Here is a 16,031-nt window from a genome sequence, read left to right on the forward strand (position 1 = left end):
ACGTTTCACCAGAAACACGAAACACGGTAAATTTAGCCAAGGGAACAGGGGAGGGAAACGCAGCCGGAATCTCCCCCGGTTACCAATCGCACTGAAAGCTGCCATGGGATGGGAAGAGGGGGCTGGCAGGGACCAGGCACGGTGAAAGGGCAAAGCTGGGGAAAAGCGAGAGGGACAACACAGCCACCGCTTTATCCACACCGGGACAAGGAACAAAGACACCGAATGTGTGATTGCCCCGAGGCGGCGGAGCCCCAGCCCGGGAGCTGAGGGGTTATCCCCGGCAGGAAACAAAAGGGAAGCCCTTTCCCGGCTCCGGACCGTGTCCCGGGCCCGCCCCGCGCTGCCGCCACCGCGGGCAGGACCCGCCGCTGTGCCCGGGCCCGCCCCGGGAGCGGCCGTTGTCACCCCGCGGGCCCGGCCCGGCGCCGGCACGGGGAACACGGCGGGAACGGGGCGGGAAGGAAGCGCTGAGGCGCACCCGGCCCGGCGACACGGCCCGGGGCGGGTGACAGGGGCGGGCGGCGCTCGGCGCCCCGGGCCCGGCGCGGCCGCTCCGCGCTCGGGCGGCGCCGCCACACAAAGGGAGGCAGCGGCCTTCAAGCTCCGGCCCGCGCCCCGCCCGCGCCGCTCACCCCGCCGGCTCCGCTCCGCCTCCCGCAGCCGCGGCCGACCCGGGGTGGGTGCGCGGGGTCCGCCCGGCACGGCCCGTCCCGTCCCGCCGGTACCGCCCGTCCCGACACCGCCGGTGCCGCCGCCGCCGCTGTCGCAAAGCGCGCCCGGCCGCCCAACGCGCCGAGCCCGCGCGACACCCCGGCGGGGCAGCGCCGGCGCGCTTTACGGCAGCGCCCGCCGGCGGGAGCACGTGGCGGCGCCATGAAGCGACCGAGTGAGCGCCGGGAGCGGCTCCGGGACGGGACGGGCGGGGACGGGACAGAATGGGCCTGGATGGGCGCGGGAGGCGGCCCAGCACCGGGGGGTGGCGGCCGCTCGTGGCCAAGCGAGCGGCGGCGATCGAGGGGGCGGGAATCGGGGACCGGGGGAGCGGCGGCGGGAGCTCGGTGGCGGGGATGTGCGTGTCGGTGGACGGCGCTGACGGGCGCGGTGCCTTGCAGAGCTGCGGAAGGCGAGCAAGAGGCTGAGCTGCCACAAGCGCTACAAGATCCAGAAGAAGGTGAGGCCCGGCCCCGGTGCCGCGTTTGGCCGTCCCGGGGCCGCCGCGCTGCGGTTCCGGGCCTTGGGCTGAGGAGGTTTCTTGTGCCCGCTTCAGATCAGAGAACACCACCGGAAAGTCCGGAAAGAGGCCAAGAAACGCGGACACAAAAAACCCAAGAAGGATCCCGGAATTCCCAGTGCGGCGCCGTTTAAGGAGGAGCTTCTGCGGGAAGCGGAGCAGAGAAAGCAGAGGGTAAAACACAGTTTGTGGTAAATAGAGCAAAAACCGCGACCGTCCCTCTCTTTGAGGAAGCTTTGTGTGCATAAGTGAGCACTCAGAGGAACAGTCATGGTGGATGGTCCCAGCAGACTCGTGCTTTGGAAAAATGACGTATTTATTTCCAACGTTGTACAGTGTGCAACGCTGGAAATATGAGCAAATCATAATGATTTGCTCTTTTATTTTTAACTTTTGTTTCCTCACTGTGCACGGGAACACGCTGGAAGGGTCATTTTTAATGCAGTCAGAATTCCCTGTGGTGCTGGGATACAGAAATGTCCCATTAGAGTGCTGGGAGTTAAATCATGGCATTATGGGATTACACAGAAAATCGGGATCTGCTGTCTGCAGGGTGGACTAATGTGACATTTGTCAGCTGTAGGGGAGGCTGCAGAGCTGCTCTTTTGGGATCAAGCTAATGCATGGCTGCCTCTGGGTAGGATGCAAAAAAAAAGAGTTCCCAGAGTCCTGGATAGCCAGAACTTCTAACTGAGCTGGCTCAGGAGCTTGGGTGAGCAATGGGGAGAAAGAACATTCTTCCTTACCACTTTCAAAGATGTCTTATCTGGCCTGGGGTTTTGTTTGCAATCAGCTTGAAGAACTGAAGCAAAAGCAGAAGCTCAACAGACAGAAAGAACATGAAAAGAAGAGGAAGCTGGAAGCTAAAAAGAATGCAGCCACAATCAAGGAGAAAGCAGAGGGACAGGTAGGGGTCCTGTCCTCTATGATTTTGATTTCTTGAACCTGTAGAAGTCATTCTGAAACTGAACCTTCTTAAGCAGCATGTTACAATTTCATGCTGAATGTACATACAAATATTAGGCACTAATTCTCATTTAAATAATTTCCTTTTGTTTTTATTTGCTTTAGGAATCCTCTGGCAAATCTAAAGGAAGGACTAAAAAACCGCTGAATAAAAATTCTAAGAAATCATTCTGCAGGGAACTCACAAAGGTGAAATGCTTTAACTATTTTTATATCACTATGTGAGCGTCAGCAATAAGACCACATGTTATTTTCCTTTTTTTGTATTACTGTTTAGAACACAAAGTTTGTCTGTGAGAAACTAGAACACTAAATAAGGGATTTTACAACAGAAAATATTAACAACTATTTTTCTAAGCCACAGCTATACCAGAATTGTCATCTGGTCTGTAATGTCGTGTTTAAGTCTTGTCTTTTTTCTGACCCAGGTACTTGAGGCCTCAGATGTGGTTCTGGAGGTTTTGGATGCCAGAGATCCAATGGGCTGCAGGTGTCCTCAGCTGGAGCAAGCTGTCACTTCTTCTGGAGGGAACAAAAAGCTGCTCTTGGTTCTGAACAAAATTGGTAAGAAATACAGGTTTTCTCACAGTGTTACTGGCACTGTGGTTTTTGGTAGGTGAGCTATGAAGATTTTAAAGGAATCTGACATTTCATTGAAGACATGAGATCCAACTCTGAGCTCACTAAAAAGGCTGCAAATTACCAAGTACCAGCAGCTAAGTAAAGAAAATAAAATACCAAGAGCAACAACAAGAGCAAAGGGAACTTTGTGGTAAAGTAGCCTTTGCAAGGATTGTGGGGTAGCCCTTCACAGAAGATCATTCTGTACATACAAAGTCTTCTAGCAAGACCCCAGCATTAAAAACCTAATACAGAGGCCAGAAATGTAATTGTGATGTGCTCTGCTAAGGCAGATACCCTGTGGGCCTTTGGGGAATGCACTCAGTCCTTTATATTAGAGTTCTCAGGGTATTTGTCATGATAAGGTCAATTTAAGGAGTGAAAGAACTGCTCTTCTTTCCAGATTTAGTGCCAAAGGACAACGTAGAGAAATGGTTGAATTATTTGAAGAAAGAGTTTCCAACTGTTGCTTTTAAGTCAGCAACAATGATGAAGGACAAGACTATGGTAAGAGCACTGCAGGCTGTCCCATGAAGAGGTCATGTGTTTGCAGTCATACATGTTGAAACATCTTTAAAATTCCTTTTCCCCTGGTTTAATTGCACTTCTGGGACTGATGGATGTGCCTTTACACTTTGACTGAGCTTTGCAGTACAGTGGGGGAATTCTTACCACTGCAATTACAGTAGATGAATAAATCTGTGTCCATATTTTGTCTTCCTTAATAGCTCCTGACCATGGGGTTTTTTTGCCTTTGACTCCTGTAGCAGGAACAGGTCACAAAAAGACATGCACGTGTTGATTTCTCAGAAACCTCTCAGTATTTTGGAAGCAAATGCCTTTTGAAGCTTCTCCAAGGGTATGGCAAGACCCAAGACAGAGCCATTCAGGTTGGGGTGGTAGGTAAGTGTTTGGAGAAACAGGAGGAGTTTTCTTCTCCCATAAAGCTTTGGGATCCTGTATTACTGGACTGAGTAAAACTGCTAACACCTGGTTTGCTAGTGAGCTTTCCAGGCATTGTTCTTTGATCCAAGGCTCCCAGTGTTGTAGTGCTTTAGCTACCAGGGATCCATGGTGCACTTCCACAGGGATCTGTGGGAGCCCAAGGAAGGTAGGATATGTGCTCCACTGGCACTGCCTGCCTCATGCCTGACAAAAATCCCATGGAATGCAGCACTACAAATCCTGCAAGTGTGAGAAATGAGGATACATTCTTTGTCTTATTTCTGTGAAGACTTCAGATCCAACTCTGATCTCACACTGATGCTTACCTTAGCAAAGATAACTGGTAGAAGCTGTTTTGATGGGTGTTAAAAAGCTGTTTTCTTATTTACCTTAGAAGGATTTATGTGATTTTTCCTCAGGTTTCCCTAACGTGGGAAAGAGCAGCATAATCAACAGTCTCAAAGGAAAACGTGCTTGTAATGTTGGCCTGACAAGAGGTGTTACCAAGTAAGCTCAGCCTGATCAAAGCTGTTCCTTTCCTTGTTTGTTGTGTTTCAGTTACCATGAGTTTGTGTTTCAGTCCATTAGGGGCAAAGCACACCAGTGTGGAGCTTTAAATGCACATTAAAATCTGCAAGATGAAAGGTATTGCTATGTATGATGCAAGCTCTCTCCTTGTGTATCCCTTATCTACACAAGGGATAAACTTATGTATAAGCTTGATGTTTTATTTGTTTAAATGTCTATCCTACACAAAGCACATGATGACAAAACATTGAAACTGACTGTATGAAGTACATTCAATCCAACACTGAGCTTTGTGTCTTGCATCCCTCACCATCACCAGTCCTTCACTGATTATCTGCTCACAGTGCATTTTCCTCTGAACAGGTCCATGCAAGCTGTGCACCTTGATAAGCAGACAAAGATGCTGGACAGTCCAAGTATAATTGCAGATCCTTCTAACAGTGCCCTTGCTCTGGCCTTGAGAAGTATCATAGACCCTGAAGGATCAGACTCAGCAGTTGTGCTTGAAGGAGTAAATGCCATAATAAATCACTGCAGTAAGCAGCAGGTGAGCTCCATCTTTTTTCTATGTCTCTCACTGCATCAGACTTCTCTGTAGGTTTCTTAGGCCCAGTAATGAAAGTTCATTTTGCTGTAGCTAATGCTGATAGTTTTTGAACTGCTTTCCTAAGCATTCAAAGTGGGAATGCCAAGGGTGATCCTTCATCCTTACAAGCAGAAGGCAGAACAGCATGCCACAATCCTGACAGCCAGAGTAAAGAGCATTGCTTTTAAGACCTCATCACCACACAGTCAGAGAGTGAAAAATGATGATACTGCTTGTATGCTGCCTAGGTTACAGTGAAGACCTCAGATCCAACTCTGATTTCACTCTTGTTTCAAGCAAATTAACCTAAGCCTAATTGCCTTTCAGTTCTTTGAGAAGAGTTTTCACAGACCAGTGTGCTGTCCTGTTGCAGCACATGTGTTTGAGACAGCCACAATACAGAGTATCCCCACACAACTTCAGCAAGCTTCAGCCCACACACAGTAACACCTCACCTCTTCAGAAGGCTTCAAGCATCTGCCTTTCTTGTTCTTCAGCCCAGCCTTTTATCCCCTCCTGTTGATGCCCTGCCCCTGTGTGCCCTCTGCTCCCTTTGGTGGTTGGGCAGTGCCCCTGGGCACTCCCTGGCTCATTGGTCAGTGCTGCTCACCTGCTGCTCACAGCTGTGCCCATTGGGGATAATGCTGGGCCACAGCCCCACTCCCAATCACCACAGACTGTGCACCTACACTGTGTCTGCACACCCACGAGTCTGCCTGAATGGCAGATGAGTTTGTTGATGAAGTAGGCATTTTACTTTCTAATGTTTACTCCCACGTGTGTGAGAAAAACAGCTTTTCTCTTACTCTGTCCTCACTTTTATCCAACTTTATTTGCTCTTTTATACTCCTAAAACTATGAGAAGGATGAGCATCTCTTTCTGAATGTGCCATTTTCTTTTGCCCTAGGTAATGATGCACTACAATATCCCAGATTTCAGGGACCCTGAAGAGTTTTTATCTTTACTGGCTCAGAAGAGGGGCATGCTGAAAAAGGGAGGTGTTCCTGACATAGAAAATATGGCTAAATTAGTGCTTTGTGACTGGACAGGGTATGTATGCTGTGAACTTTGCTCTCTGCTGCTCACCTTTTTCTCACTGTTAATCCAGCACAGCAGAAGCACTGAGTCCAGCAAAGTACTTAAAAAGGAGAGGCTGCTTTTTTCCCTTCCTTTCTCACATTTCACTTGGGTAAAGAGCTGGATTGTCCATCAGATTTAGAGGATGCCATCCACAGATAATTTTCTGAAGTAGTGAAGGTTACACAAGAAGAGTCAAAGCCTGTTGCACATTACTCCACAGCCAGTGTCTGTAATGGAAATGTGCTTTCCTCTCCATACCAAGTCTATGTTATCCTCTTCTGGACAGGAAAGGATATGGCAAACTTTCTGTGGAAATTCAGGGTGGTTCCTATATTCTGAGGGTAGGAATAAATGTAACTCAGATTCAGTAATTGACTGTGATTATCTCCCTTGCTGAAGTGACTCAGCTGCTTTTACAGGCAGGTGATTTGTGGTGACAAAATGCCATTGCATTTTCCTCTCAGGAGTGGGCTATCCCCTTAATACTGTTGACAACTTCAGAGTCAGATTTTAATATCTATTGAACTGCTGTTAAATAGTTATTAGTTTGAGAGCTTTGTGCTCTGGGTTTTATTTTTAAATACAGTGGTTTAATAGTTGTTTTTTAATGCTGATTTTTATTTTCTCAGAGCCAGAATAAAGTACTACTCACAACCTCCAGGATCTCAGAAACCACCACCCTATCTTACAGAACAAAAAATAGCTGAAATGCAGGAAGGCTTTAATTTAAATAACCTAGAACAAGAAAACAGCAACACTGTTCAAGGTAGGACTGTTCCTGTAATAGACTACCATTAACCATAGAGTCACAGATTGGCCTGGCTTGGAAGGGGCCTTAAAGTCCATCTTGTTCCAAACCCCCAGCTGTGGGCAGGGCCACCTTTCACTCTGACCAGATTAGTCAGAGCCCCCTCCAGCTTGGCCTTGAACATTTCTGGGAACTCTGTGCCAGGGCCTCACCATCCTCACAGGAAAGGATTCTTTCCTGCTATCTAAACTAAACTCACTTAGGTAAACTTACCTATACTCAAATCCAGGTTTTCCAGCTCTTAGCAGTTTTCTGTAAATGCCTCAGGGAAAGCTTTTCTCAGAGAATTTCCTTGTCTTGATGGCAGAACCCTGTGTGGGAGCCCTGTCTGGCAGGGAGGGGACAGAACTGCAGTGTCCCCACTTGGGGGCTGGGCATTACCTCTGTGCTGAATGACAGGGACTGAACAGACACTTGCTGTGTTTTCTGCAGCTTTAAAGCACCCCAGTCCAGCAAGCAGCATTGCTTTTCAGTCAGCTGGAATGACAAATGGGACAATAGAGGAAAATAAAGTGATAGAGGAAGGATCAAACTGGAAAAACATGGAAACAAGCAAGGAGGAGGAAGAAGAGGAAGAAGATGAAGAAGAGGAGGAAGGGGAATTCACAGAAAGTGATGATGATGATGAAGATGATATGGAAGAAGATGATGATGATGTCAAAGAGGTAAATGAGGGTTTCTGTAAGATTGGCCTTTTCTCCTGAATTAAGGAAACAACATTGTTCCGAGTCACTTGGCTCAGCTATACAGGGGGCCATCCACACTTTCCCCAGGCTCTGTTAAGTTTCATTTGCATAGGAGATTTCATTAATGATGTTGAAATAATGTCTGACCTCTGACTTGTAGGAAAGCCAAGTTCAGGTCACCAGAAAAGCAAAGCCTGGAAAACACCAAACAAATCCTACAAATCCCAAGGAGCAGAGGGCAGGTGTGTATTCAGAACCCTGGCTCAGGGATGGGCTGTGGTACCTCCAGGATTTGCGCTGGTTTCACTAAGACACGTTTGTCTCTTCTCAGGAAATGAACGTTCCAGATCACTGTCCTTCAGCTTAGACAAACCAGCAGATGAGGATGATGCCTATGATTTTAATACAGACTATGTGTAACAAACCAGGTGGGAAGCACTGTCTGGAGAGCTGCTGCTGGCTTAAAGAGCAGTCAGGAACACTGGGCTTGCAGCACAAGCTGGAGGATGCTGCAGAGCCAGAGCTGCTGCACAGACTCAGCTGTTGCTGGGTCAGATAATGTACATAATAGTGCATCTCCCTGGATAGTTCCAGATTTTATACAGGTCTAGGAAACTGTTATTCAGCTTTGTCATGAAGTTTATTTCCTATATTAAAGCCTATTTTAAAAATTCCTAATAGACTGGTAGTCTGTTCATTTTGCCTTATAAAGTACCTTTCGAGGATAAACCCTTTGTCTTTCAAAGATAACTGATAAATGTTTCATTCTAGCCACGTTCAAACAACAACTCTGTTTTCCTAGAGGATTACAAACACTTTACCCTTAGAGCATGACTTTAGACAGTGCCTTTTCAGTACATTTTTGCAAAACATCTCCTGTGCATCTGTTTTCTTCCTAAAACTGAAAAGTATGATTTCTGTGTTCTTTGATAAATAGGTGTGTTTTCCCTCAATGTCTGCTGAGGCATAGATTCTTATGGGCAGCTTAAAAAGATGTCAAGTGCATACACAAACAGGCAGTTCCTTTAAGCCTGCTAAAACCCAGCTTGCTCAGCTGAATTGCATTGGTGTCAGCTAATCAAAGTAAAATCTTTCAAAATTGATAAGTGAATTTACTTAATTACTCCTAACTGCTTCAAGGACAAGAATGGTTCTTGTTCTAATGGTTCATCAAAACCCAGGAAAAGAAACAATAGGTAACAAACCAGATCAGGGTATCCATGACAGAAACAGAACTACAGGCAGTGACTGCAATGAGAGCAGCAGTTTGAAATCCTTTTAAAGCAGAACTAAAACCATATTCACAGTCAAGGAGTCCTTTACCTCTGCTGCCCTGTGTTTCAGACCAGGCAGGCTCAGCTGTGATGAACACAAAGCCTTTTGTCTGAACATCCTCCACCAAGGGCTCTTCACAAGCCTGAGTGCAAACCTCTGTTAAATGGAGTAGTTGGCACAGTGGCTGCAGGGATATAGCAGCTGATAATAACTATCACTCAATAATACAACTAGAAAAAACAAACCAACTTACCTTAGCACAGGTGATGGGCAGCTGGCTGCAGAGGGCACAGGCTTCTCATTTGATGAGTTCTCAGATGGGGAAAGGCACACCAGGAAAAGCTATAGCAGAGTGTAGCTCACTTGATATGAGGAACTCAACAATAACAAAATTAATCTGTAATTAATACAGCCTGGTCCCCCAAATAAGCAGTTTGTACTATTTTAGAATTAGGTTGCTTTCACAAAGACCACATCAATTCACTTTGGCTTTAATCACTTGCTACTGTGCACAAAGGAAACACTTCCTATATCAAGACTGGAATTAGATTGCCATTTACCTGAGGCTGGAGTCAGCATGTTACAATTAGCTTTATTTTTGAACAAAGTTTCATCCATCACTTTCCAAAAAAATTGGTTTAGTGTTCACTGGCAGTTAAAACCATTTTGCATAGTGAAATAATACTCAAAGGATTAATCTTTCAAAAAGGATTCAATTTTGCAGAATTCTGTAAGAAAGACTTAAAGAGAAATGGTTGGGAGGATATTTCATGCAAGGAAGGGTTGTTGAGGGAATTATTTCACAGGATAACAAAACAAAACAAACAACAAAACCCAGGCAGCTCTTAATTACAGTACATTGTTGTGCAAGATTTGCTGGTGCAAGCACCAGCTGGATTTGTATCTTGTTCTTAGAAACTTTGTTTCTGTAATTGACAAAATGATCCCCCACTAGAAGACTTGTAGTAAGGAGCAGGAGAATGCAACTGAAATGACAAAACAAAAAAGTGCTCGTTTGTGGAGATCTTCCCTTGTTTTCTGGGGTGCTGCTGGAGTAGCATCGTGTGTCACACAGGTGACAGGAGCCTCCTTTGGACCTGTGCATTTCAGAACTGCACCTGAACAAGTGCATCACCTTGTGCTCCAGAAGGCAGGGTTGGCTCTGTAATACAACTTGGCTTAAAGAAAAATATTCTGCTTGGCTCCAGAAGTTCCTGAGAAAATGTCATCATTTATTCAAATGGACTCTACTTTGCTTCATAGGCCTCCGAGTGCCTGCGGATCAGGTTGAACTTGCCTGCAGGGTCAGGGAGATACCACTTCTCCCAGACTTCAGCATAGGAAGCTGTTCTTCCCCAGGGTTTGAAATGTCCATTCCAGTGGAGCAGCTTGGCAGCTTCCACAAACTGAGGAGAGTACCTTTTCCCAGCACTAGACCCTGCAATTGAAAAAGAAGCATTAGTGTTTGAAATAAAGGCAGCCAAAACACCAATGTGCAAGATGTTAATTTCAAAACAAAGGATTTAACAAAGGAAATCTTATCATTTATGGGGAAAGGAGGTAATAGGGGAAGCAGAAACAAGGGCAAAGTGAAAAACAATCAGGTGCTACTAAATGTCACTTTGATCTCTCTGTGACTATTTTCATACACTGCCTTAACTTCCAAATTCTTTAAAATCCAATTAACACCCAGATGAATTCAGCAGCCTATGTATTGTTCATCAGAAACATAACCTGAAAACGCTCTCCCAGCACTGGTGTTTCATCACTAGAACAGACATGAATGTCTGCCCTTCTCAAAAGTTTTGGAAGAAACACCTTTGATCGCATCAGATACAATATATTTGTGGAAAATTAAAAGAATTTTGAGTAAGTCAGTTCAAGAACTAACCCCCAGCAGCTTGAAAAAACTCAGGCCCACAAGCCCCAAGATGGAATTGCAAAGCTGTTTTACCTAAAGAACAAAGGACAGATTAGGGGAATAAAATCTCCTTTTGCTACATCATCATCAAGATGTCCAGGTGCAGCCCTGGAAAAACCTCCTGGGGGAGCAGCATCACAAACACTGCATACGTACCGAGGTGTCGGACGTTCCACATGGGATCAATACTGGAATGCTGCTTGTAAAACACAATTAGCAGGGGAGGTGTTGTGATGCTGCCAGCCAGAGTCTTACTGTAGAGCTCCTCTCTGGAAGTGGAAAGGATGCTGATCAGTTGATTATTCACTTGCAGCAGAGATACACACGCAGAGCCCTCTGTTCAAGAGGGAAATGCCTCCAGCAGAACCCTGAGCTGCTGGCAGCCCTAGCCTGGGGTACTTACACCACATTAAGTGCCATCCACTTCTCCAGTTGTTTAGTGATGTTCTGTAATTTCCATTCAGTCAGATTGGCAACAAAAACTCCAGGATTGAAAGAGCAGGTGTTGGCTTTCATGGCAAGCTTTCGGATGGTTTCTTTCTTGTAATCTAAAAACCCAATGTAATTGTACTGGTGGGGGGGAAAGAGAGAAGAAATTAGCTTAAAATACATGGGGAAATTCCTAAAGAAAAATTCTGCACAACTCATAGCAGACAGGTGTAAGTTGAAGTTGTTACAGTAAATATCCCTTCCTTTAAAATGAAAGAAAGCTTAAGAGGTGTAACATTTTAAAAATATGATTATGTAGACTACATTTTTTAAGGAATGCTGCATAGTCTTAATAATTCCATATAATTAATATGGTACCAGTCTCAGCTAAAGTACTTTTTATACATTCAGAAATGAAAAATTGTCCCTTCATTGTTCTCAGACTTCCTGCTGTTCCACAATGAGAACTGCTCTCATTGTAAAGCACAGCAAAAATTGCAGGTAATTTACTGTGCCTGATCAGAAACTGCAGGTCCCATTTGTAAAACTGGTTTGGGCAGGGAAAGTCACATTTAGGTTTAGGTTTCAGCATTTGGAGCATTCCCAAAAGCCTGAGATCTACAGTATTGTTATCACTGAACAAGACTAAAACTAACCTGATTGCCTGCTCCACGGACAGCAACTTTACTACTGGTTGAGTCACAGTCATCTGAAAATGCAGCTGCATGTCCAGGCTTCAATGGGGTGTTGTAAAGTTCAACAATATCACCTGGAAAATGGAAGCAAGCACAGGAAAATCAAAAGCAATCCTGACTAAGTGCCAAGTTAGGCTTTGTTCAGTCCATTGTTAGCAGATAAAGCTATTCAGTTTAACTCAATTCACTCATATTTACAAAGTTTGTACAGAAATGTTTGAGTTCTGTGAGAGATAAGATACTGACCTCAGCATAAGGCCAGTGGCAGCTAACAAAGGTCCCATACCTTGCACTATTACATCATCATCCACATAGATGACCTTCTCTGCATGAGGTACAAAGCTGGGCAAGTAGAACCTTGCAAAAGTTAACTGTGAGGAAAGCAAAGCAAGAGAAGTGGAGAATTAAATGAAAAAAATGTCCAAATAAATGTGAAATTGACTGATTTTTCTGGTACTTATCTATAGCATTAATGTCCAAGACAACATCTATAGAGGAAGTAAAATAGGCAGCAATATCCTACAATTTAAAAGTTGCATCAATTCCTGGTTTACCATGAATGTATGCATTGATAAACTAACTTTGAAACTGGTCTATATAAGAATTACTTATTTCTCCACATAGATCTGCAGCATCTCTGAGGTGTTGGCATGCTTGACATGCCAGCTGCAGTGTTTCACTGTGGCTAGCAGCAAAAAATGATCCTAGGCATGCATATGTAGATATTCAAATCCATCTCTCGCTATCCAGATACTTCATTTTACTGAAATTTAGGGATTTTATCAAGAAATTGCTTCTATGATAACAGACTTGGTTTTGATCTCCAGTTGGGTTCAAAAGCCAACATCAAAATATATTGTTATTAACTACTAATTGCAAAAAGTAATCAGCATCATCCTCACTGGTTTGAACTTGTCTGCCTTTTGGGGATCCACTTGTACTTTGCCTTCTAAGACACGAGGGTCAAAATCCAGAATCCGGTACCTCATGTTTTTCAGAGGAGGGATCCTCAGCCACATCCTGCAAGCAGGAGAGAGGCACAGATCTTGTTAATGGCACAAAATCAAGGGAAAAGCAGGAGACCCAGCTAACAGTGACACAGATCTGGATGTGGCCACTCTTTCCCTGCCCTACAAACACATCTGGGGTGTAATTGATGCTGCCATCAGTGCTGTCCTGTGTGGCCACTGGGGCAGTCCAGGGTCAGCACCTGCACACCTGGGACATGTCAAAGGTATGAGGTCACTTCTTGCTTTATCAGAAATACACATTCCTGTTAGCACAGGCCTTTCCCAAAACCATCAGTGTGGACAGAAGGGGATTAGAATAAGAGGATCAAAGAGCAATCTACAAAAATGGAGAAACACGATTGCCAGCATTTGAATTGCTTAATGAAATGTAGAAGTACCTTTTACAACAAACCCCCCACTGGTTGGACATAAGCCCATTGGAAAAGATGTTTCTTTTCCATCCCTGAAACCTGCCCAGGAGGAATGGTGGGACTCCCACAGCAGCCCTGTCAAAAAGCTGCTGGGACTGGGAGTCAGGGGAGTGCAGCTCCAGGGAAAGGCAGCTTGGCTCTCCTCTCAGAAATACAGGTGGGAATCCAGTGAAAAGATCATTACCTCAGGTGATCCACAGTATCATTCAAAGTAACAATGTGGAAAACCACGTTGGCTCTGGTGTTCTGGTAAATGCTGTTCATGGCTGCAATTGCACCTCCCAGCCTCTCATCCGAGGCTGCAATGACCACAGGAATCTCCTTGTCATTCCTCTCATCTGCCAGCCTCTGGGGAGCTGCAGGGATGAAATCTATAGGCTGGAGTCCTAAGGGACTTGGATCTGTGGAGTAAAAATGACATATGTGTTTTTATTATTATATATTATTATTACCACACTAAAATTCCCAACACTTCAATTATTTCTGTTATACTATTGGATGTCTGAGCAGAGGTTGGATTACAGTGAGCCAGTATCAAACACTCAGAGCATCAGCTTTTGAGAATGTGAGATGCTAATGAATAGAATAACACCATATTTACAGAAAACTGCACACTTTTTACCACACATATTCACACACAGTACAAGGTATTAAAAGGCTGAGCTACAGTAGTCTGCACTTGCCTTTGGTCCCCTCTGCCACACCTATAACCTCATTAACTTCCCTCTCCCATTCACCCAAACCACGTCAGAGGTTCTGTCTGGCCAGAGCAGGTGTTTTCCCACCAAATCTTAAAAATATATATATTTTTTAAAATTAAAATAAAACCCAACATACCTGACAATTCCCGTCTCAAGAAGTCACTGAGGCTTATGAAGTTATGATGAATAACTAGCAGAAATATGACAACAGCCACTATAAGGATGGAAATGTTCACTGAAAATTAAGAAGAAAAATCTTTATCAATATAACCAGAGAACAACTGAGAAACTCAGATACAAAAGATATTAAAAAAAACAGACAAGCATACACACATACCTTTCCTTAACGTCATTTTTCTGTTCTTATTTTATTAGCATAAGGTTCCTGCAAATCTGCAAGAAAAAAATACAGCAGTCACTGTCAGTGCATTCTTCCATGAGGCACAGCACACTATCACCAGGAGTGTCACAACAGCTTCAGTGTCCAAGGCAGTGAGTGTTTCCCTCTGTCAGTTTTATGACACATAAAACTATGTCACATTTTAAAAAGTGAGTATGGTCTCAGGAAGTTCCTGACTACAACCAGAGAATCACAGGATGGGTTGGGTTGGAAGGAATCTTCAAGATCACCTGGTTCCAACCCCTGCCATGGGCACAGACATCATCCCAGCTTCTCTGGGCAGCCTGTGCCAGGGCCACACCACCCTCACAGGGAAGAATTTCTCCTCAATACCTCATTTAAACCTGCCCTCTGCCAGTTGGAAGCCATTCCCCCTTGTCCTGTCATCCATGCCCTTGTCCAAAGTCCCTGGCCAGCCCCTGGAAGGGACTCTAACAGATCCATGTCCTTCTCACGTTAGGGACCCCCTCACTACAATCACATACCTAAAGAAGATCTCAGAGATAGAAAGGAGACATGCAGATCTTGCCACTTCACTGACAGAAAAAGGCCAAACTCCTTCTGCCAGTCAAAACTAATCTGAAAGATCTGGAAAATTATATATGTTTTCTTTACTGTGGCAACTACTTATTTAACTATCTGAACTGGAAAAAAACAAGTGGGAAAGAAGGCAGTACCATCATGTTATAGAAGTGGATAGAAACACAACACCAATGCAATTTCGGTGAGAAATTCAAACATGCTTGTTCATTATTTAAGGGTTGAGGTGAAATCAGAACAAGAGCTGTGTATCCTGACGTGTGAAGGAGCTGTCAAATGACACACAGAAAGCTCCTTAACAACACGCAAAACTGCAGAAATGGTGAGAGACTTGCGAAACCCCTAAATGAAAACCCCTCAGACTGTGCTGTGGCTGTTACATGTATCAGAACACTTTCCTCCCGCTGCTGCAGACACATCAGCGGAGCGCAACAAATCCCTGCCCTGAGCCCTCCGAGCACCGCCGCGCTGCTGCCACGGGGCGGGACTCGGAGCTGGGACTGGGAGCACAACGCCACGTCCCGCCGGGCGATTCCCAGCGCCGGGGTTCAGGCGGGCACGGACACGGACGGCGCCTCAGCGACACGCGGCAGCCGGGCTCGGGACAGCGACAGAACGTCCCCTGCACAGGGATGGTCACGGACCACAATAAAACCCACACCGCGCCGCTCCGCCGGCTGCCTGCAGCGCACACGGCGCTCCCCGGGCTGCTCTGCGGGCACAGCCCCGCTCCGGGGCTGGCGGGCCCGTGCCCGACTCTCCCGCACTGCCCTGGCCCCTCACGGACCGTCCGTCCGCGCCGCCACCGCGGCAGCGCGCGGGTGCCCATGGGTGCCCGCCCAGGTGCCTGACCGCCGCCAGGCACCGAACCCGCGCCGCCCCCACCCCGCCGCGATACCGGGGCCGCGGCGGCGCCCGGCAGCTCCGTGAGACGAGCCCGAGGCTGGGACGGGAGGGCGGCCCGCGAGCCGCCGAGTCAGTGCGGGTTTCCGACAGGCGGCTCCGCGGCGCCTCGCACCTGCCGGGGAGGGCGCCTCCGCCGGGGTCCTGCGGGGCGAAGCCGCCGTTGCCGAGGGGATGCGTCCCGGCGGGCTGGGGGGAGCGGGAGCGGAGCAGCCCCGGAGCGGCGGCGGCGGCGCGGAGGCGATGGCCGGGGCTGGGGGCGGCACCCCCG

At 46.5% G+C, this 16,031-nt stretch overlaps 3 protein-coding genes and 4 non-coding genes across 22 annotated transcripts in view; 5 read left to right on the top strand and 2 right to left on the bottom strand.

Moving 5' to 3' along the window:
• The window catches only part of PBRM1 (polybromo 1), a 56,951-nt gene extending 56,180 nt beyond the window's left edge, over positions 1-771 (bottom strand). For 7 of the 16 annotated variants that reach the window (XM_064724349.1, XM_064724353.1, XM_064724347.1 and 4 more), the window contains exon 1: positions 636-771. The gene's annotated coding sequence lies outside the window, so the exon portion shown is untranslated. The remainder of the gene's footprint in view (positions 1-635) is intronic. The other 9 variants (XM_064724360.1, XM_064724362.1, XM_064724358.1 and 6 more) reach the window with 2 other exon arrangements.
• Positions 754-8,133, top strand: GNL3 (G protein nucleolar 3). Its single transcript, XM_064724363.1, has 15 exons — positions 754-889; positions 1,116-1,174; positions 1,271-1,408; positions 2,028-2,141; positions 2,306-2,389; positions 2,629-2,764; positions 3,225-3,328; positions 3,589-3,724; positions 4,186-4,273; positions 4,658-4,841; positions 5,789-5,931; positions 6,591-6,727; positions 7,202-7,434; positions 7,616-7,697; positions 7,787-8,133. The coding sequence occupies exons 1-15, from the start codon at positions 877-879 to the stop codon at positions 7,873-7,875; spliced, it is 1,740 nt and encodes a 579-aa protein (XP_064580433.1). The 5' UTR covers positions 754-876; the 3' UTR covers positions 7,876-8,133.
• Positions 2,819-2,891, top strand: LOC135453467 (small nucleolar RNA SNORD19). Its single transcript, XR_010441865.1, has one exon. It is a non-coding gene; the product is annotated as a small nucleolar RNA SNORD19 (small nucleolar RNA).
• Positions 4,017-4,087, top strand: LOC135453468 (small nucleolar RNA SNORD19). The gene has a single exon (XR_010441866.1). It is a non-coding gene; the product is annotated as a small nucleolar RNA SNORD19 (small nucleolar RNA).
• Positions 4,516-4,591, top strand: LOC135453470 (small nucleolar RNA SNORD69). The gene has a single exon (XR_010441868.1). It is a non-coding gene; the product is annotated as a small nucleolar RNA SNORD69 (small nucleolar RNA).
• On the top strand, positions 5,096-5,172 carry LOC135453469 (small nucleolar RNA SNORD19). Its single transcript, XR_010441867.1, has one exon. It is a non-coding gene; the product is annotated as a small nucleolar RNA SNORD19 (small nucleolar RNA).
• Positions 8,134-9,302: 1,169 nt separating the features above from the next.
• On the bottom strand, positions 9,303-16,028 carry GLT8D1 (glycosyltransferase 8 domain containing 1). Its single transcript, XM_064724463.1, has 10 exons — positions 15,876-16,028; positions 14,255-14,310; positions 14,054-14,152; positions 13,401-13,617; positions 12,678-12,795; positions 12,062-12,146; positions 11,737-11,849; positions 11,055-11,221; positions 10,808-10,920; positions 9,303-10,168 (listed from the first exon to the last, which is right to left on the bottom strand). Exons 2-10 carry the CDS (start codon positions 14,268-14,270, stop codon positions 9,978-9,980), a joined length of 1,119 nt encoding a protein of 372 aa, XP_064580533.1. The 5' UTR covers positions 14,271-14,310; positions 15,876-16,028; the 3' UTR covers positions 9,303-9,977.
• Between the last annotated feature and the right edge of the window lie 3 nt (positions 16,029-16,031).

The sequence above is a fragment of the Zonotrichia leucophrys genome, chromosome 12 (genome assembly GCF_028769735.1).
Source record: "Zonotrichia leucophrys gambelii isolate GWCS_2022_RI chromosome 12, RI_Zleu_2.0, whole genome shotgun sequence".
In the NCBI taxonomy this organism is placed as follows: Eukaryota; Metazoa; Chordata; class Aves; order Passeriformes; family Passerellidae; genus Zonotrichia; species Zonotrichia leucophrys.

Bases quoted from the DNA above. Each gene is read 5' to 3' on its own strand.
- GNL3 (XM_064724363.1), top strand. The intron at 3,329-3,588 runs GTAAGAGCACTG...TGACTCCTGTAG, and splicing joins TGATGAAGGACAAGACTATG to CAGGAACAGGTCACAAAAAG. The intron at 3,725-4,185 runs GTAAGTGTTTGG...ATTTTTCCTCAG, and splicing joins CATTCAGGTTGGGGTGGTAG to GTTTCCCTAACGTGGGAAAG.
- GLT8D1 (XM_064724463.1), bottom strand. The intron at 12,147-12,677 runs GTGAGGATGATG...CTTTCCTCACAG, and splicing joins AGGCAGACAAGTTCAAACCA to TTAACTTTTGCAAGGTTCTA. The intron at 10,921-11,054 runs GTAAGTACCCCA...TTCCACTTCCAG, and splicing joins TGGATGGCACTTAATGTGGT to AGAGGAGCTCTACAGTAAGA.